At 39.4% G+C, this 21442-nt stretch overlaps 1 protein-coding gene across 1 annotated transcript in view; it reads right to left on the reverse strand.

Annotated features, from left to right (window-relative positions):
- LRRC9 (leucine rich repeat containing 9) overlaps positions 1-21442 on the reverse strand; it is a 73834-nt gene that overhangs the window by 33462 nt on the left and 18930 nt on the right. The window contains exons 12-16 of the mRNA XM_040975721.1: positions 14209-14341; positions 11976-12098; positions 11259-11374; positions 8487-8699; positions 2236-2355 (exon numbers count right to left, since the gene is read on the reverse strand). Of these exons, the coding sequence (XP_040831655.1) occupies positions 2236-2355; positions 8487-8699; positions 11259-11374; positions 11976-12098; positions 14209-14341 (705 nt within the window). The remainder of the gene's footprint in view (positions 1-2235; positions 2356-8486; positions 8700-11258; positions 11375-11975; positions 12099-14208; positions 14342-21442) is intronic.

A 21442-nucleotide genomic window follows, 5' to 3' on the forward strand; every position in this document is an offset into this window, starting at 1 on the left:
GAACATTATGGTTAGAGATGCACTATACCTGAGCTTATAAAGTAAACTGAAGTTGTGTTATTACAAAAGTTAAAGGAAAAAGTGGAAGAGGAAGAGAACTACGATTATTTTAGAATTATATGTAGAAAATATATTAAATCATTTTAACATGTTAAAATTTTGTTAATTTATAAAATGTTGCTAAAATATAAAATAAAAAGTTGGTCGAGACAAACTGTCATCGATTATAAACCCTACTTGGTCTCCATGTTGAAATGGGGCAGAAAAGGGGGCACTGGAGCATCACCTAACCAACCTGAGAACAGGTGAGGAGAGCCCCAGCCAGCCAACATTCACTGGTGTGTCTGAGGAGCAACTTCAGCACAGCAGGTGCAACGGGGAGGAGTTTTGCTCTCTTTAATGCCAGATGAGTGCATGAGCTGCACAAGAGTGCTTGAAAGGAATATGCAAATAAAGGGGGCAATTTAAAAAATATGACCTAAATGAAGAAATGGGCTACATTTCAAAATCTACTAACACCTGCTGGTATGGATATGGGGGAAAAGGTACCCTGCTCCACTGCTGGTGAGAAGTTAGGTTAGTGCAGCCACTCTGGAGTCAGTACGGGAAATGTTCAGAAAATCGACCTATCATATGACCCAGTTATGTTACTGCTGGGAATACATCCACAGGAAGTGAAATCTGCAATATGAGAGAGTGACCTGCAACCCTATACTTACAGCAGCACAGTCAATAATAGCATACACATGGAAACAACTCAGATGTCCGTCCACAGATGGATGGATAAACTGTGGTACAGCTACTGCACGGAATATTACTCAGCCATTTTTAAAAAAGAGTGGAATTCCACCATTTGGAAAGCAATGGTCCTAATGAGAGACCATCATGCTCAGTGAAATGACAAATATAAATGACAAATATGTTATCTTTGATATAAGGCAGCCTGCTTGCAAAATGCAAGATGAGTAGCTCTTTCAATACTGTTTTTTGCTACATCTCACAGGCTTTGCTATTTTTGTTTTCATTTCTTCAAAAGTGTTTTTTTCTCATATTAAATTCTTCACTGAGTCATAGATTGTATAGTAGCATCATTTTTCTTCAAGAAGGTTATTGACTTTCTTTTGCATTTCTTCAAGGACACATTAATCATTCAGTAGCATGTTTCTTAACTTTATGCATTACAAATTTTCTTTCTTCCTGTTGTTGATTTTGTATTGTGGCTTTTCACTTAAGGGGATGCACAGTACCTGTGTAATTAAAACTATCATATCCAGATGTGAGGACACAATGCAGTATGCATCTCTACTTCCAGATCAAAGATGGACTCCCTGTGAAACTGTTAAATGTGTGTCAACACAGGATGCTAGACTCTTTGCCACTGTCTACGTCTAAATACCTGGGGGGATCAGAGCGGCAGAGGGGATTTGTGGAGGGAGTAATGGAAACCCCAGAGCCTATGCAACAGTATCATAAAACAATTAAAAATGTATTTTAAAAATCAGCACATTAAAAAAAGAAAATATAAATCAAAGAAAGATACATGCCAACTTGGATGATGAGAACTAGGACTAATTAATGTTAATTCAATGTTGAATATAAAGTGGTAAGTTAGAAAATGAAGAAAAATACTATTGTGAGAAAATACACTTATGAAAGGACAGTTTAAAATAAGTCTGGGAATTATTTTGGAATGGGTGGAAATAAAATGTGATTATACTTATTACTTGATCTGCAAATGAAATCTGAAGCTAAAGCCTGTTAATAGCATTAAATAGTGCATGTACGTATGTTTTATTCCTGATTTAGGATGTATAATCTTACACATTGTAGATATGAAGCAGTAAGCATAACAGTGATTTTTCATCAGTTAATTATATCATTTAAATATTTTTTAAAGCTTTCAAAAGTTTTTTTTCTCAACTATTCCAATTTAGCATTTATCCTTGGGTCTCCCTTTGTTTTTGCTGCACCAAAGTTTTTCAAGATACATTGACAGATTGAATACAGTCAAGATACAGGCTGTCATGATTTCAAACACATTATAATGATGACAGCAATCAATTTAATTAAGACATAAACCACTACTTATGCTATGCTGCACGTCTATTTATCTTCTAACTAAAGCCTGTGCCCTTTGGCCACACTGCCACCATCTCCCCACCCCATTAAGCTCGGCGGCCACCATCGTACCCTTAGTTTCTAAGAGCTCGTCTTTAAGATTTCAAACAGTCTTACCAAATGGTATATGTCATCTAAACAAGTAAACTCATTAAAGCTAATATTCAGCCTTCGGAGTCCTGTCAACTTGGAGAGATCTCTCAATTTGGTCAAGCTGTTTCCATGTAAATTCAGATTCTGTAGTAAATAAAATAAAAATTAAAGACAACACAGATTACATCCTATATTCTTCTGAAGCTTTGATATCTAAAACATTTAGAATGATTACTTGAGCCAGTATAATACAAACTAAGAAAGCAATTATTTAGGTAACATTCACAACGCCAAAAAGAAAATAAATCTCACGTAGGATGCTAAAAGGCAAACATAGTTTATAACTAGGTCTGGTTCTTAATATTTCTCACTTGATCTAAGTTTATTCAGAAATTGGCATGAAATTCTTCTTAGAAAATAGTTAAGTATATGTCTTTAGGCATTTATTAGAATAAGTGTTTTTTTCAGGCCAGCAAATGAATAAAGAAGGCCCTAAACCCTTTAGGTATCAAGTGGGGTACCCGGTGGGAGAGAGACTGAAGGGTGTTCCTTGATCAGAAGAAACTGAGAAATGATTCTCCCTTTCCCTCGCAGCCCAGACTACATAAAAATATAAGTATTTTTATATTTAGGGGTAATCCTGTAGTCCTGTTGTACACATAATTATTCTGTCTTTAGACCACTGCTGTAAATGGTATTAAGCCAAGAGTATTTGTATATAACCTACAGCATGATAATGTATTAAAACATTGAGTATAGCATTGACAACCAAGGAGAATTATTATAATAAAATCAGGTGTCTATCTCAGTCTCTTTCACTCCCCACCACCATCTTTATACATCACACTGGGGACACAACCAAAACTTGCAATGGAAAAACAAGGTTCTAGCTGCTATCGAAATTATCTAAACATTGCTTTAAAACATTGGTTTATGTAGATAGGCCATTTTCCAAGTCACACCTGTGATAGATTCTGCAGATGCCTTACGCTGGACGTGACATGTTCCCACTGTCTAACATCTGTTGGTCACCCCATTTCCCTCTTTCCCATGGACATATGACCCCAGCACTGTCCCTCGAGACCGCTGCTCCACTGTGACACGATTCGCAATCTCCCACGGCGGAAGACTGCCTCTCCTTTGTACCATAGCAATGTTTTTCTGCAGGGCCTTTAACAAAAGTCTGCTCCTCAGTCAAGGAGCACACACAGATTTGCTGCCTAAAACCCAACCAAAACCCTCCTTGGTTTCCTTCCTTGAATTCTAAGCTATGCTTCTTCTCCTTCCCAAGCATCCTTATGTCCCAATTACACTGATTTTCACTCAAAATGGTCCATCTTTCAAAACCATGTCCCTACAGACAGGGGATTTTTCTCACCTGCAAGACGTGACCACCACTAATCTCCCATAGCTGAGAAGCTCCTTTCAAGAGTTCTACACATATTATATACCTATCTTTTCTAATAAATTCATACTGTTGCTAAGGAAAATAATTATTTTTGAAATTTAAACAATTTTTATTATCATTTTATGATACAGTTCCATAGGCCCTGGGATTTCCTTTTCTCCTGTTCAATTTCTTTGCCCCCGCCCTACTGATTGTTCTTCATAACAGTCATATGTCCATCATTGTGGGCATGGACAATGGCAGAAAGTTCCACATTCCATTATCAAGATACATTTGGGGCCCGGCACGATAGCACGGCGGTTAAAGTCCTCACCTTGAACGCGCCAGGATCCCATATGAGCAACGGGTCTAATCCTGGCTGCCCAGCTTCCCATCCAGGTCCCTGCTTATGGCCTGGGAAAGCAGTCAAGGACGGTCCAAAGCTTTGGGACCCTGTACCCGTATGGGAGATCTGGAGGAAGCTCCTGGCTCCTGGCTTTGGACTGGCTCAGATCCAGCTGTTGCAGCCACTTAGGGAGTGAACCATCAGAGGGAAGACCTTCCTCTCTCTTTTCCTCTCTGTGCATCTGCCTTTCCAATAAAAATAAATAAATCTGTTTTTTAAAAAGATATATTTAACAGTTTTATTGGGAGTTCATCTTTGATCTGGAAGTAGAGATGCATACTGCATTGTGTCCTCACATCTGGATATGATAGTTTCAATTACACAGGTATTGTGCATTCCCTTAAATGAGAAGCCACAATACAAAATCAACAACAGGAAGAAAGAAAATCTACAATGCCACGAAGTTAAATAATATGCTACTGAATGATTAATGTCTCCTTGAAGAAATGAAAAACAAAATCAACAACCTTCTCGAAGAAGAGGATGCTACTGTATAATCTATGAGTCAGTGAAAAACTTAATATGAGAAAAAAAACAGTTTTGAAGAAATGAAACTAAAAACAAAAATAGCAAAATCCATGGTATAGTTTCCACTGCTCTTTGTTGATGAGTTGTGTCTCCTGCAGGCAACAAATAGGCTTTGTTGTTTAAATCCAGTCTGTTAATCTACGACTGTTGATTGATAAGTTTAAGCCATTTACATTCAGGGTTAATATGAATGGGTGGTAATTCAGTCTTGTCATTTTAAAATGGGTTATTCATTGATTTAGTCTACTGTTGTTATTTTACCGGCATGTTGTTCACATTTGCCTTTGGTTTTGATGGGCACTATTCCTTTTCTAATTCAAAAGAACATCTTTAATTATCATTTGTTACTTATAGTTTGGAAGAGGCATATTCTTTTAACCTTTCTTTACTGTGGAAGAATTTTATTTCACTTTCAAAGACAAAGGGAAAGTGCTGCGTACGCTTTCTTGGGCTGACAATTTTTGCTTTTAGAATTTGAAATATGTCATTCCATTTCCTTCTGGCCTGTAGAGTTTCCTCTGAGAGATCAGCTGTGAATTTAATTGCCATTCTTCTATATGTCAGCTGATTTTTTTCATGAACACATTTAAGGATCTTTTCCTTATTTTGACTGAAGAAAGCTCAATTATCTTGTGTTGTGGTGAAGATCACTTTTGGTCAACCTTGTTGGGAATTCTGTGCCCTTCTTGTATTTTGTTTCCTAATTCTTTCTCCGTTTTTGGGAAATTTTCCTTTATTATTTCATTGAATACATTTTTACACCCAGCTTGTCTTTCTGCATCTTCTGGAACTCCCATAACTCTTATATCTGGCCTTTTTAGTGTCTCTTAGTTCTTGAATACATTTTTAGCTTGACCCAGCTCTGTTTCCAGCTTTCTGATTGCTTCCCCATTGTGACAAGAAACGTCTTCCAATTCTGAGATTCTTCTTTTCCTCATTCATTCTATTATTGACATTTTCTACTGAATTATTTTGTACCATTGTGTCCTTCGTTTCTAATGATTCTGCTTGATTTTGTTTCGGTGTTGCTATTTCCTGTTTGACATATTCCTTAAATTTCTTTGACTCCTGGTTTATGTACTTCTCATTGTTGATAAGAATTACAAGTTTAAAAAAAAAATTTTTTTATCCTCCATTTTCTTGATGTATTCCTCAGTTAACTCTCAGGTTAGCAAAGGCTTTTGATCCACTGCAGGGAAGTCTTCAGTAATATTCATTGTGCCTTTTCCTCTTCTTTAGCTCTTGGTCATTGTACTTCTGTTTATCAGATTCTTCTTGGGGCATGTTTCTAAGCTGTGTCACCCACAGGTCTAGTTTGATTTGACTTATTGTGGTTGGTACACAGTTGTTTGCAGTCACTTGTGCCACTCTCTCCAGTGAGTGGCGACCAGTACAATGCACTGAACTCAGTGAGTTTGCTCCCAGCTTAGTGCAGGTGCAGCTCAGTGTTGTCCCTGCAGTCTCAAAGCGCTCGCCACACTGTATAAAATGGCTCCTGACGTGTCACTTGTGGAGTTTTTGATCTGCTGGCCATTAGGTCTGAGGGCCACCGAGACCTATTTTAGGTGGAACCAGTAAGATGCCACATCATTGCAATACATTGAGCCATAAATGAGTTTGCTCCCAGCTTAGTGCATATGCAACCTGTCCCACAGACTTTGCCCAAGCAGCTTTGGTGGGTATCTAGGCTGTGAAATCCACCCTGTTCCCTCACCACCTCTTTGGAATCTGTTGCTCTGTCTCAAATCAAACAAAGCAGCAGAATGTTCTTTGGTTTCACCTCCTGAGCTCCTGGTGAACGCCCCTTCCCACCTGGTTGCTGATGGAGTTCTGGCCGATGGTGCATTTCAGATTGCTGCTGGCAGAATGACTCTGGGATGTCTGGTCACTGCAACACCACACTGTTGTGTCCGCTGCTTTCCCATGTCTGTCAGTGTCCTGTGCCCCTCTGGCTCCATTCTGTCCTCTCCTGTTTCCTGGGATGTGTCCTCTCTGCTTCACCCTGGCTAATGTTTCTCCATCTGTTTAAATAAGTTCTTAACCTACTCTGCCATCTTGATTCTCCCTCTTTTTGAACTCTTAATACCTCATTGCCTAAGACATTGCAAATTTTCAATAAATTCTACATAAATAAATAATTATAAAATACAGGCTTAAAAATGTTACATTATCTAGAGATTTTTATATTTTGTTTTTATATATTTTATTTTTCTGTATAGAAGTCTTAAAAAATTCAATTTAGTGGAAAGACAGAAAAGAAAATAAAAATAATGTGTGTTTGATCTCTCTGACAATAAAAGCACAAAGGGAGTGTTTAAACATTTTTGTTGTGATATTGTATATGTTTACTAGCAGCCCTTGAAATGTCACTGATTTTTCAGTAACAGCAAATTCATAATGAAAAAGTCTTTATGCATCAGTTATGACTTGACTGAATTAATATAGTCAAGTAAGATTTCTAAACAGGCCAAAGTATTTTAATGTCTTGTTCTCTTACTCTACTAGCTGCTAGCCTTACTCATTTCAAAAAGTATTTTTGCATTCTCTTTTTGGTTTATAATATCACTAGAAGTGATAAGGCATGGCAAAACATGTTTGCTAATTGACTTTCAAGGATTTCTAAATTGTTATCTATATCGCATTTTTATCCTCACACACAGACTGTCCCAACAAAACATGTAAACGTACCTTTACAGCACAACACTAGATTTTTGACTCTTTTCAATAGCTACCATGTCATAATACATTTAAACAGCAGGAAGTTAAACTTGCAACTGATGCTAAGGTTCTGTACTACCATGATAACTCAGGGAAATTGTTGGAAGGGGAAAATGAGGAAGGGAGAACCTTTACATCTATAAGATTTTATTGTGGAAAATATCAGAGAGCGTGCGCTAAAGGAATGGCCATGTGAAAGTACCTGCAAAGGCAGGACAAGGCTCATATCACCACAAATCTCAGAAAGCATATTTAAAACTTTGGGTTCATTTCAAAGAATGGAAAACAATTGGATGGTGTTATGTCGAAGGACTGAAGGGTAAGTGAGATAATGTTACCAGGTTTGCATTTTGAAAAGATTATAGAAGTTTCAATGTGGAGAATGAATTATGAGCTCAAAGCAGAAACTGGTCAGGGGCTCTGTCAGCTTTGGGAAGCATATCCACCCCCCACCTTGTTTTTATCTTGGTACCTAGTGAATGGCATCCAAAAGGCACAGCAACAGATATGAATGCTGCCAGCTTCCTTGTGTTGTCCAATATTGCAATGGCAGAATACAAGAGAGCCAGTTAGAGAGCTATCGCTGTGGTATGAGAGAATGTTAGTATGGATCCACTGACGACACAGATTTGAAATTTATAGATTTGAAAGCCAGAGGTAAGTGTAGATTTAACATCTCAACAGAATTACCATACTGTAAAGCAAGCTGCTTTTAGGAGCTCAAATTCTTATCAATTTTTGTAAAGAGCTTCCATGTGCTAGGTTGATTGATTCTAGAAACCAATTGGAAGTTATGCGTCTTCATTTTAATCATTTTAAGATAACATTATTTATTCAGGAGTACAATCATTTGCTAAGTAGGAAGCCATCTTACGCAGCCTCTGAACACTTGAAATGTGGCTACAATGAATTGGGATGAGCTTTGGGTGCAAAATAGATTCAGAGTACAAAGACTTAACACGAAACCACACTGTGAGATATTGACTGCACGCTGATATCATAGCTTGGATTCACTGGGAGAAATAAAATACAATCTTAAAAATCATTATGACACTTAAAACACTTCTTTTTCCATGTAGTCACTGAAAAACTTAAAATTACACAAATTCAGTGCATGCGATTTGCTCCCTGAGCAGCACAGGCGGTATGACTTATCATCAGATAAACTTTGCATGCCAGGTGATGATCCCGAATTCAAGATTCCTGACCCCAAATTTGATTTGTCATACTACTTACCACAATGTGACCATAAATGTTAGTCTTGGCAAGGGAGAATATTGTCTTGCTATCCAAACTAATGAGTTTTGGTCGTGGCTTGATCTTGGGTTCCATGTTCATAACTTCATCATCGGATTTTAAATCCAGGGACAATAATGATCCTTCTGAAATTCTTTTGCTTTCTTCTAGAATGACATTGTTGACCGAAGAAAATAAAGAGTGAGGCATGACCTGAAAATTTATGAAAAGTATTGAAAATTCAGTTGCTTCTTTGAAAAACAAATAAGCTTTACAGAAAAAGATGAACTGACTTTTTCCAGCTACGTAGCAATATCTACGATGAAGAGAGAGTAACAGGAAACTTATGAGAGTATCCTAAGATTGTGAACTCGGTATGGTCTATTTTTAGCCAATGACAAGATCTTGAACGTGGCAAAGGCAATTTTTCAAATATTGCATAACACTAATGAAATTACCAAGAAAAGATGACTAAAGATAACACATAGAAGAGGATGAACTTGCAAATAGTAGTAGAAAGGTGTTTGCTAGTCAGAACATACAACAAAGCTCAGCACTTGAAGATCTACAAAAACGTGATATTCATCTTGAAGAGACGCGGGATTAAAGGACCACAGCCAGGAAATGTGAATTAGTGATCAACAGTTACACGCACAAACAGAAATGGCTCCAGAAGAAACCAAAGTACTTAACCAGAGACTTTTTAAATGTAGGAGAGTAAATGAGCTATGAGTGTAATGAAAGAATAAGCTGCTATAGGAAAGAGGATAGAAACTTCAAAGCCAATCTAAAAAAAAAAAAAATGAAAGTAGTATCTAATCAGCGCTCTGAGAAGCCAAACAGATCTGCAGCAGATCAAGACCTGAGGAAAGCTCTATGAACAAAAATGTTCGGAAAATAAGATGAAAATATGACCCCCAAAATATCAGAAGGCGTGGGAAAACAATTCGGAATATCTGACATCTGACCTAATAGAGACTCCAAAGGGCTTAGCAGCAAATGGAAGAAAGAGAATAATTAAGGAACTAAGAAACCTTCCCAGAGTAAAGCCAGAACTGACTCATCCGAGTGCAGCAAGCCCGTGAAGGGCCAGCAGGGGAGCATGGGGCTAAGGGCTTCACTGACAGCACAGCTGCCCACCTCTCAGCTTCCTTGGATGCAAGTGAAATAAACAGGTGTTTGTACACATTTTGAATTTATGTCTTTGCTAAAAGCACTGCTGTCTAACACAGTTCTGTCCCAAATCTGAGTAATATTTTTAATAGAATAAGCTGATTCTAAATTTTGTTTGGAATGAAAAATGTTCAAGAATAGTCAAGACATTTATTACAAGGTATCTGAGTTTCCTTGCTGCTACTGTGAATCGAACTGATCTTACAGGCTCTTTTCAGCCATGGAATTATTTGCATATGCAAAAGGTATTGATTTTTGTGTGTTGATTTTGTGTCTTGCAACCCTGTCAAGCTCTCCTATGAGTTCCAATAGTCTCTCAGTAGAGCCTTTGGTTTTCCTGTCTCATGTCATCGGCAAACAGGGATAGCTTGACTTCCTTCTTTTCAATTTATATCCCTTTGGTGTCTCTGTCTTGACTAATGACTCTGATTAAAACTTCCAGGACTATACTGAGCAGCAGTGGCAAGGGTGTGCATCTTTGATTCCAGATATTAGTGGAAATGCCTCCAACTTGACCCTGTTCAATATGATGCTGACATTGAGTTTTTCATTTATGCCCTGATGGTCTGGAGGAACAGCCCTTCAATACTCAATTTGCTTAAGGTTTTTAACATGAAAGAATGTTGTTGTATTTTTTCAATCAATCTCTCTGCATCTGTTAAGGTAACTATATGGCCTTTGTTTTTCAGCTTGTTAATGTGGCATATCACATTCAGGGATAAATCCCACCATGCTACTCAGCCATTAAAAAAAAAAAGAGAGAGAGATCTTATTGTTTGCAGCAAAATGGACCCAAATGGAAATCATTATGCTTAATGAAATAAGCCATTTCCAAAAAGATAAATATCATATGTTCTCTGTGATGTATAACAATTAATACCCAGAGTGCAAAAAAAAAGTCCCTGATTAGCATACTGGGAATTAACTGCTGTGTACAGCAAGTGTCTACATTCCTGAGTAACAGTAATATTTCCAATTTATTTTAGTTCACATTTAATATGCATAATTTTATTTTTTTTCCCTTTTCATTGATTTGCTGTGTCATAATATCTTTAAGTATCAGACAGGGAATCGAATAAGGGGCTGGTCTTATCAGAGTAACACTGAATAATACACAGCCAACAGAAGTACGAAGCATTCACCCACATGGACTTCAGTGCGAGAGTGTCCAACACATTATGAAGAGCTGAAACATGAAGAGGTCACAGAGCACTAACATGTTATGGCACTCTGTAAAATGATAAAGGATTGGGAGTAAACCCACAACACTAAACAGCAGGTGCCTAGACAGATCACCGAATGCTAAATGAAAACAGACATATTTATGCTATAGCCTTCAGTTCAACAATACAGCTTTTCCAGTGAGACTACAATCATGTTACTCCTGTAACACAGTGGCATAATAAAAATACTGAGATGTCATCATGGCTTGTTTTGAAAATTAAGTCACAGAAGCGCCATTGCGTGAGTTCACACAGCGAGCCATCTCTACATACATGTGTGTGTGCAGAAGCGTATATACATGGCACAATGCGATCAGACTTAAAACAGCTATTTTCCTATTTAAGAAACTCCCACTTATGAAGTAAAAATTCATACCACTGTAATAAATTCAAATTCAACAACATATTCTGGCAAAACAAGGTCATGATCAAAGACAAACCACTTGCACTGGCGGAAGCCACAGTCACAGTTCCTCGGTTCCATGATAGAATCTAGAGCAAAAGCAAAACAGGCACAGCATTCTTCAGAATGAAACGTATTTTTTTCAACCTTACATAGATTAACAAATAAACTCAATAACGTCCAACAGTTCTATTGCTGAGGGTTACTTTTTCTTTTATACTCCTTTCTCTAATAGCTTCTTAGTCCTGGAAATACTAATCAAACTTTAAATATATAGACTAGTGGAGTTTAATTTTATTCAGTCTCCTTTTCATCTTTCTTGCTTGTCCTATCCAGTGTCTCTGATAAGTCGATGTTAACAGTCTAACAATGCACGTTTAGGAACCTGAACTCTAAAACATCTGCTGGTAAAGGTTTGGTGTTTTAAACATTTTTTTGAATATCCATACACACACGTGTGTCTGTATTTACATTCATAAGTAAATAGGTAATCAAATTTGAAGAATGAATTGCATAAATACTAATGTCATTGGGATAAAAACAGAAAAAAAATTGGCAGTCAGTTACAGGTTTCTGTAGAAAAACATACAAACTTTGCTACATAGAGAGTGAACTGTAAGTATCTGTATGAAATACAAACATTTTGTGTTCAGAGAGACGAAAGCCCATTTCTCTTTCTGGCAGACATACTTAGGAAATGTTTCTGAGGAATAAACACTGAATTGGCCATTGGATAGTTGGCTTGACTGACGGATTCTTGTTCAGGAGCCTGAACGCTGTGGCCAAGAAAAACCTTCGTAAGCAGGAGGATGCCTGCACACAGAAAAACAGAAAGCAGTGTTAGTGATTACTCATTTAAGATCTCACCAAATAACCTCCTTTATTGTCCCTGGGCTTGATAAATCATGGCAAAGATTCTGGCTGGATTGTATACCACTGGGTAGCACACAGCCCTTGCATGATGCAAAGCAGGAGTTCAATGATTATTTGTTAGATAAGTTCATTGATTAGCAATGATAAGTCCTGTAATTATATCAAACTTTTTAAATCAAGTAGCTTAAAATAAGAAAACATTGCCATTGCTGTTGTCAGTGTTTTTAACGGTTGGGTACCAGCTTGCTGTTATGTTGGCAGCATCTAAGCCTCAACAGCTCAGGTTGCTGGATGCTCTCTACAAAGTCCAGTGAATGAATGAACAATTGGATCACTGACATTCACTCCAGCATGAGGGTCCCTAGACACCAATGAATCAAAGAAATGAATTCTAATTGCCATGCATAAAATATTCAAATGATCTGTGTAGGTTTTTTTTTTTTGATTGTTGTTTTCTTGATGTATAAAATAGAAAATGTAAGTTGGAAAAAACTAATTTCTCTTCAAGGCACATTCCAGAAGGATCTCACAAAACAATATAAGGTACTTATTAAAAGGGGAAACAGGGAGAGTTATTAAAGACAAGAAAATGATTATTTACAAGTAAGGAGATTTTCTAAGATCCAGTGATCTTAATCAGTTGAGGTTTAATTTCTGATTGCTGTTCACTAAATGAAAGTTCGGTATGAATCATCACATAAGAACATCATTAGTCTGGAAACTACAATGCCATTCTTACAGAATTAACCAAATTCCTGATTATTCAATCCCTGGCTAACTGGATGCTTAAGATCAAAGAATAGGTGTCCCTTATTCTTTGATCAGTTACACTCTTCCAATTATACATTCTAATACTTCACATTTATGACCCTTGCAATGCTAAGGGTTTTATATACATTTACATGACTATTAGTATTTTAAGCACCACTAAGGAGAAATTGTCTAGACCGCATATGTTGTATCTTTGTCATCTATAGGTGTCTAACACATAATTAGCATTCAAAAAAATCCTTGCACTATTAAGGACAAGCAAGGGAAGAGAATCATGCAGAACAAGACACGAGCTGGTCTTTTCCCTCAACCATGGACTCTCCTACAGTCGGCCTACAAGTCGGTTCAGGTACTTACATAGTGACAATTATGAGTTAAAATATCAAAACCGCCTCCGATAACAATTTATAAGGCAGTTCGTGTACTTTATAACTAGTCTTTAGCTAATTTTAAAGTGTAACTGGGTTTTCCTATCACCTGACATTATGATTAAGCACAAAATAAGGTTTGCTTTCTTTCCAGAGCACATTGTGTAATTATCTCGCATAATAGTACAGGTACTTGTTTCTCTTTCATGTGAATTTAAGGTTTCTGCAATAATGTGTGTGTTTACTTTTATGTTTACTTATATATATGTATGTGTGTGGATATACATGGATTTAAATTTTCTGAAAGGCAGAGTCATACAGTGAGAGACACAGGGTGGGAGAGGACAAGAGCGAGATCTTCCATTTGCCAGTCCACTTCCCAGATGCCTGCGACAACTGCAGGCGGGCCAGGCCAAAGCCAGGAACCAGGTCTCTCACTCGGGTGGCAGCAACTCAAGCACCTGCTGCCTCCAGGGACCACACTGATAGGAAGCTGCAGCACAAGTGGAGCGGTCAGTACACAAACCAGGAACTCGGAGATTGGACATGGACACATTAAGAGGTGGCTGGATCTGCTGTGGCTTAACCCACTGTACCAGAACGCATGCCACAGAAGTTTATTTTTGTGACATAAAATACTGAAAACAGGCTGCGAAAAGTGTATTGTACATATGATTAAATACATGACTAACAAAAGGAGTTTCCTCCTATTAGTGTTCATATAATGATCTTTATTTATTGGCAGTAGGGCCAAATTGGCAGATGAGAAAAACATGCATTACTACATGCATAAATAGGAAATAAAAAAATCTTCCATGTTGCTAAAACCAAGTATCAGAAATGGCACAGAGATAACCAACGAATCTGGAGGCTGAGGGTTTGGAGCAGCCAAGGCTGCGCGTGCGTGTTACCGTGTCTGAAGAGTTCACCCTCGGCAGTGGCTTGCTTCTTGTCCTGGTACTTCTGCTTCAGGAAATCGATTCTGGGACCCTCGCACATACTGAGGCTGTTGGAAAGAATGACAGCTTCTGTCCTGAGGGGCAGCTGCAAAGAAAGACGGGCGGAGTGTTTGCACATAACGGACAGCACTTCAATCCAGATGGCTTATTATTTTGTGAGTTTACGTTTGGGCCAAGAAATCTGCAGGCCAAACTCACTGAGAGGAGGTAGCTAATCCCCAGATGTGATTTCATCCTGCAAAGCCATTTACATACTCGTACTTTAACCTCACATGCATTAGGTTGGTTTATAACAAGTTTATTAATTGTGTCTAAAAAAAAAGTCGGAGTTGAGCTTGACAGCACTGCATGGTGCAGGAGCTAGGCTCTCAGCAAGTGCTCCACCAGTAAGTGCTCCACCAGTAAGCTTGCCAACTCCAAAAAGAAAATCCTGTTGGGGTGGGATATGACATCGGTGAGGCTTCCTCTTCATGACTTTTTTGGTCATATAATCTACATTGTTTTCCAAAACCCAGACGCTTCTTACTACATGCTGGTGCGTGGAAATTGCAGTTTCTGTTGTGTCCATCCTTATTTCTGGACAGTTATACTAATAACACGAATTGCTCTGAAAACAGCTCTAAAAAGCAAACAAAAATGTATTCAGTAGTAAGAAAACAAGAGCTAAGAAACAGTCTGTCACATGCCCGAGGAGAAAATGACAGGTTGGCAAAGTCAGGGTTTGCAAACAGGTCTCCTCGTGCTTGTGGCAATCTCAGAGTTCTGTAATCACCACTAGTTGAATACTGATAGGCACACTATTGAGAATTATTTTTGTCCTATAAATGTTGCATTTTCTTTCATCTTTATTGAAGCCCAAGGTGGTTCTCAAAACACACATACTTAAATGTAGCACACATGCCTGAAAATTTCAGTCTAGTTCAATCTCAGACTTCCAATGACCATCACTAAAAATTCATTAGACACAGTCTGTATGTGTGGCGTTGTGAGGCCATAGCATGGGCATGGCTCAGAATTAAGAGGAGAGAAGATATCAACCATATTTAGTAATTTAAAAAAATACAAGACATTCCAAAATGTGTCAAAAAAGATATCCTTCTTCATTGACATGATTAAGAGCTTAAACGATTAGGAAAAGGGAATGGAATTAGAGCTAAGCCTTGAAAGTCAGATACAATTTTGAAAAATCAACATTTACAAAGAATTATTCTCAAGAGATGTAGTAGAAACAGCGGTGATTGCCACGCACCCATCTACCCAATTATCTACCTGCTGCTTTACAAGATTGCTTCTAGAACACTGGAGTCGAAACGGTAGCTGAAGGACTATATTATTGTAAAACACAGGGGACAGTGGCGAGGGGAGAGAGGGAAGGGAGAAATAAGAGGGAAAGGGGAAAGCCTTCTGCAGGGATAGACCTGCAACACTGCGGAGGCACACTGGAGTGGCATCTCCACTTTCAAAGCAAAGATGGACTCCTAATGAAACTCCTCAATACATCTTGACAATAGGTTGCTGCATTCTCGGCCATGGTCCATACTTGCAAGGTCAGGATACAGGTAAACAGAAGAACGATGGCATCTGGACTGTTGTTGCAGGACTACACTATTGTTACAATGTGGGAGGACAGAGTGGGGGAAAGGCAATGGGGAGGGTGGGAGGGCATACTCCCAAGCCCAAGGAACTGTATCATGAAAACAATACAAATTTATATTAAAAAAAACTTGGCTGAGTGCAGCCTTGTCCCCATCACTCCGCTCCTTTCCACAGATACGGGAAGGAAAAACAAAACAAAGCAAAACAAAAAAGAAAATTGGAAACAATTGTCTCATTCACTTTCCCCTGTTCCTCTCCAGCTTTTCCAGCCTAACCAGTGGTCCACATGGGCAAGCGTCCTTCTCTACTATGTAAATGTCATCAAAAATAAAATTAAAATTAAAAAGAAAAATAACTGTAAAATGGAAAATAGAAATCATTAAGATTCTTGCTAGTAACCGTCTCAATAAAGTTCTTGCCCTTTAAGAACTAGTACAGAAACGCACAAAATGGATTATATTTCAGTATAATAAGTGTGCAACAATAAAAGTTCTCAACTGATTTCATCTTAACCAACTAACATTTTACCAATTTGCAGGACTAACCTGTCCTCCCCGTGGTCTCTACAACCCTCAGCTTAGTGACGGTGTAAACTCGGAACAACAGCTTCTAGAATACTCCTGTATTTCTATCCAATCATGCTGTACTCTCACCAAGAGTCACTGAACTCTCTTTTCAAACTTGAATATGGCACTTGTTACAGAAATCATGCACATTATACAAGACAGAGAAACAAAGACGAATTGCTTCTTTGAAAACTAGTGGAAAAGTGGGAGGAATTCAATAGAAGCCAATCATTAAAAACTTCTGCATGGTCCATGCCCTTAATGAAGGAATCATGACTGGATATGAACTGTACTACTGTAACAATATGAAGGAAGTCAATATGGGGGGAGGGCTTTTTGCAGGGGTTGGTGGAATCCCAGAGCCTATGAAACTGTGTCATAAAATGAAATTTAAAAAATAAGGTATGCAAATAAAGTACATATAAGACTTAAAAAAAAAAAAAACTTCTGCCAAAATACATGTAAGCAAGACAAATGCGCTAGTCCAGTGGTAACACGGGGGAATCATATGTACTAGCACATTTTGCATTAAAGTGCCCTGTAAGGGCCTGGCGTGGTAGCCTATTGGCTAAAATGCTCGCCTTGCATGCACCAGGATCCCATATGGGCATCGGATCTAATTACAGTGTCTCCGCTTCCCATCCAGCTCCCTGCTTATGGCTTGGGAAGGCAACTGAGGATGGTCCAAAGCCTTGGGACCCTGCAACCATGCGTGGGAGACCCATGAGGCTCCAGGCTCCTGCCTTTGGATCGGCACAGCTCAGGTTGTTACAGCCGCTTGGGGAGTGAACCAACAGATGGACAATCTTCCTCTCTGTCTCTCCTCCTCTCTGTATATCTGACTTTCCAATAACAATAAAATAAATCTTTAAAAACAAAACAAAAATTAATTCTTTTGTGAGTGCTTAACAAGGAAATAAAGTTACTAAACATGTGGCTAAATCAATCATGCCACTTTCCTAGACTTTGGCTCTCTGTAAAAACATGACAAATGAATTAGAAGTTCATGCTTTGAGCTATAATGAAGGATATTAATAATTTGCCGATCTCTAACTGATCTTTTCAAATGAACTTTCAAACCAGATAAGAAGGTTCCTACAGTTTGAGAATCCAGGAAAGGCTTCTCAGAGGAGGAAGCCCTTGAGCTGAGACTTGAGGAAGGAGTGTGTTTTGGGCGGGCCTTGTGGCACAGGGTTAGGGACACATTCCTCCTCCTGATTGCTCTGCTTCCACCCGGCTTCCTGCTACCGCACCCAGCAGGGCAGGGAGGACGGCCCAAGGACTTGAGTCCTTCAGCCACATGGGAGACCTGAACGAGCTCCCCCTGGCCCAGCCCCAGCTGCTGTGGGCATTCTGAGAGCAAACAGGATGATGGAAGCACTCTCTCCGTCGCTGTACCGTCAAATAAAACAAATGACTAAGCAAATAATTCCTTTTGAAGAAAGTACAAGCAAGTTTGGCACAGAGAAAAAGAGAACACAACATTTTACCAAAGGGAGACGCGGCATTGCATTGTTTAGGAGAATCACAAGTACGGGGCACACTTCATATGAGACATTTGGTAACGATGGGCTGGTCGAAATTTAATCTCCTTTTCCCTACTTCAGTCAGTCCTCTGCCTTACAAACACATTGCCAACGTAAGCCTAACTTCTAAACCATTTACACAGCTGTGTTCAAAATTATAGGCCATCCATTTACAATGCACAATACAGATACTTAGGAAGTATCGAGGAGGCAGCAGAGACGGCTCAGTTAAGTTCCTGAACTGGTGGTACCCTCTGGGAAGGCCTGGACTGAGTTCTTGGACCTTAACAATGACAGTCTTTGACTGCATATGGAGAAAGAAGTAAACTTCAATTTTATGCTATCCTCACGTTTAGAGGCAAGAAGGGGAGCAAAAGGAAAACAGGACAATATGAAGAATTAGAAGAAAATAATAGCATGATCTCCATGACGCCAAAGGAGCATGGAAAGAGTTTCTACAAGCAGAAAGCAATGAATAACATCAAATGTTTCAGACAATAATGGCACATTATTACTAGCAAACAGAAAACTGAGTATTAGGCACTGGTCCAAGAACGTTTTTGTAGATATTAACAAAGCATTTTTAATCTAATAATCCAAAACCTTGTCATTTAAAGATATAATCAATATAAGTGATGTCACTATTTTTTCCAATAGTAAGTCTTTAGGAACTGGTTTTTCTGACACCAGTGTCACAGCGCAGCAGGCTGAACTGCTTGGAGTCACATCAGCACCACATCAGGGTGCTGCCTGGAGTCTCAGCTGCTTCCTGTTGAGCATCTCTGCTGATGTACCTGGGAAGGCAGCGGATGATGGCTCCTCCACCCACGTGGGAGACCTTCGAGTGGAATTCCTGGAACTAGCAGACAGAAGATGTCTCTGTCTCTCCGTGTGCAATGACTACAAGTAAGTAAATAAATCTTAAAAAACGAACAATTTTTTTTTTCCAGTAAATTTCCAGCGCGCTCAATTTGGGTTGGACGCACTTTGAGTGCTCAGCAGCCACAGGTGGGTGCTGGCTATCCTAGTGGACAGGATCCAGAGAGCTGTTGGGAAGACTAAAGGAGATTGTTTCTTCCAGAAGACACAAGAGAGGAGGCACCCAGCAGACAGTCTGCTAGGCAAACAAAACCCACAAGAATGGAAGCCCCTTCCCTTTCCTGATAGATCATAGTAGTCTGAAATGAATGTGAACACTTTACTCAGCGTTCAAAACCCCTCAGACCTCACCTCCTTCCTGTTGGTCTTCCAGAACGCACGAGGAAGGCACTCTCACTACCACCACGCTGCCAGGGCCACCACCGTCGCTGACTTGCCCACGGTGTGGCACTTTGCTGCCATTAGTCCCTCCAATCTCTCTCTCTCTCTCTCTTTCTCTCTCTCTCTTTCTCTCCCTTGTTTTAGTGAGTCTCAAGATGCTGTCACAGAGTTTTGGTCAAGTAGTTTCCATTAAAAAACACTGATCTTGAAAACTTAAAACTGCCACCAAAAACCCCCAAATGGTCCACAAAACATTCTCCTTTCCCTCAGGAGACTTTTTTGTTGTTGTTGTAAATATACCTTATATTTTACAATGTCTTTCTTACCAAATGAGTATTTTAACCTACAACTTGAAACTCTAATTAATTTATTTTCTGAAGGTTTTATGAAGCATTGCATCATTATTCAGTCTTTTCCACTGCTGATTAAGACTGGGGATGCACGTCCAGCACAATGGCTCAGTGGCTAAATCAACGGCACCGGGCTGCCTTGCATGTGGCAGGGTCCCATATGGCTGTGTGTTCGTATCCTGGCTGCTCCATTTCCCTTCCAGCTTTCTGCCTACAGCCTGGGAAGGCAGCCGAGAATGGCCCAAAGCCTTGGGATCCTGCACCCACGCAGGAGACCTGGAAGAAATTCCTGGCTTCAGATCAGCTCAGCAGCTGTTGTGACCACTCGGAGAGTGAACCAGCAGAAGGAAAATCTTTCTTTCAGTGTTAGTCCCATAATACTTACTGGTCTCAAATTTCCAGAGAGCTGCTGATGGCAATGCCACACTCAAGCTCAGCTTTCAGTTTATCCTAGACCCGACCCAGGCATACCTGAAGAAACCCCTTCCCATCTCAGCAGCCTCCTGATCAAATTTTTTCAATTGCTTTTCTTTTTTTTTTTTTTTTGGTTGACTTCACCACATTCATAGATCAGCTGGCCAGTAGTGGTGGACTTGCCCTAATCGACATGTCTAATTGTTGGTGAGGTTGATGCATTGTCTTGTCCTTTCCCATTATGGCTTTGATTTAGCAGTGATTTTTTTAAAAAATAAGATTTATTTATTTTCATTGGAAAGATTTACAGAGAGAAGAAGAGACAGAGAGAAAGATTTTCCATTTGCTGGTTCATTCCCTAACTGGCCACAAAGGCTGGAGCTGAGCTGATCCAAAGCCAGGAGCTTCTTCCACGTCTCCCACGTGGGTGCAGGATCCCAAAGCTTTGGGCCGTCCTCAACTGCTTTCCCGGGCCACAGGAAGGGAGCTGGAGGGAAGTGGGGCCGCTGGGATAGAACCGGCGCCCATATGGGATCCCGGGTGTGCAAGGTGAGGACCTTAACCACTTGCGCCACTGCGCCGGGCCCGAGAAATACTAACTTTTTAAAAGAAATTTCTACCTGCTATGTGTTGCTATTTTTACTTAATAGAGTGTTAAGCATGTGGCTGCAAAACAAAATGAAAGTATGCACTGTAAACCAAAAACACAAGGAGGGAAGGAACAGGTGGGTGGGGGCGCAGGCCAGAGAGAGGGTGAGCTGGAGTGTCACTTCGCTCCTGAATCTGTATTGCAAAATGTGGAAATTGTTCATCTATATAAATAAAAACTCCATAATGGTACATAAGACATTAAACCCAAATCAAAATTCAATCATCTACAACATGAGTACTGACAAGTACAACTTAAACTATGATTAAGTTGATACAAGGTACACACACAATATTCGAACAGAGGCCATTAAGACGAATCAGTCCCAGTCAACAAGGTTGTCGCTTTCCAGTGGTGGTTTCATAATCTACCATCCTCTGTTAACTCATCAAACTACTCAGGAAGCACTCCCCTTCAATCTCCAAGTCCATGACCCTACAACTCAACAGTAACTGCCATCTGGTTCAGAGCCATGGAAACTAAAAATCACCCACACAGTCCCCTCAGATAACGCATAGACTAATGACCAATAAACCCATGATCACACATCACTGTGTAAAAATCACATTGTGGTATCGCACATTTGCTGTTTTGTAATTTTGGGGGTGGCTATGATCCAACATGGCTGTCAAGGATATTGACCCTGTGACTTGACTGCAGCTGAATTGTAACTGAAGATTCATCAACCTCATAGTTATCATGCTTTGTGCTACTGACCTGTTTGATGGACATAAACATGTGTGCACATGCATGTATACATATAAACACATATGCACACACATGCAGACTTTAATTATATGCAAGAATATATCCACAAAAACCTCC

The sequence above is a fragment of the Ochotona curzoniae genome, unplaced genomic scaffold, assembly GCF_017591425.1.
Source record: "Ochotona curzoniae isolate NIBS_2020 unplaced genomic scaffold, NIBS_Ocur_1.0 contig_2688, whole genome shotgun sequence".
Classification (NCBI taxonomy): Eukaryota; Metazoa; Chordata; class Mammalia; order Lagomorpha; family Ochotonidae; genus Ochotona; species Ochotona curzoniae.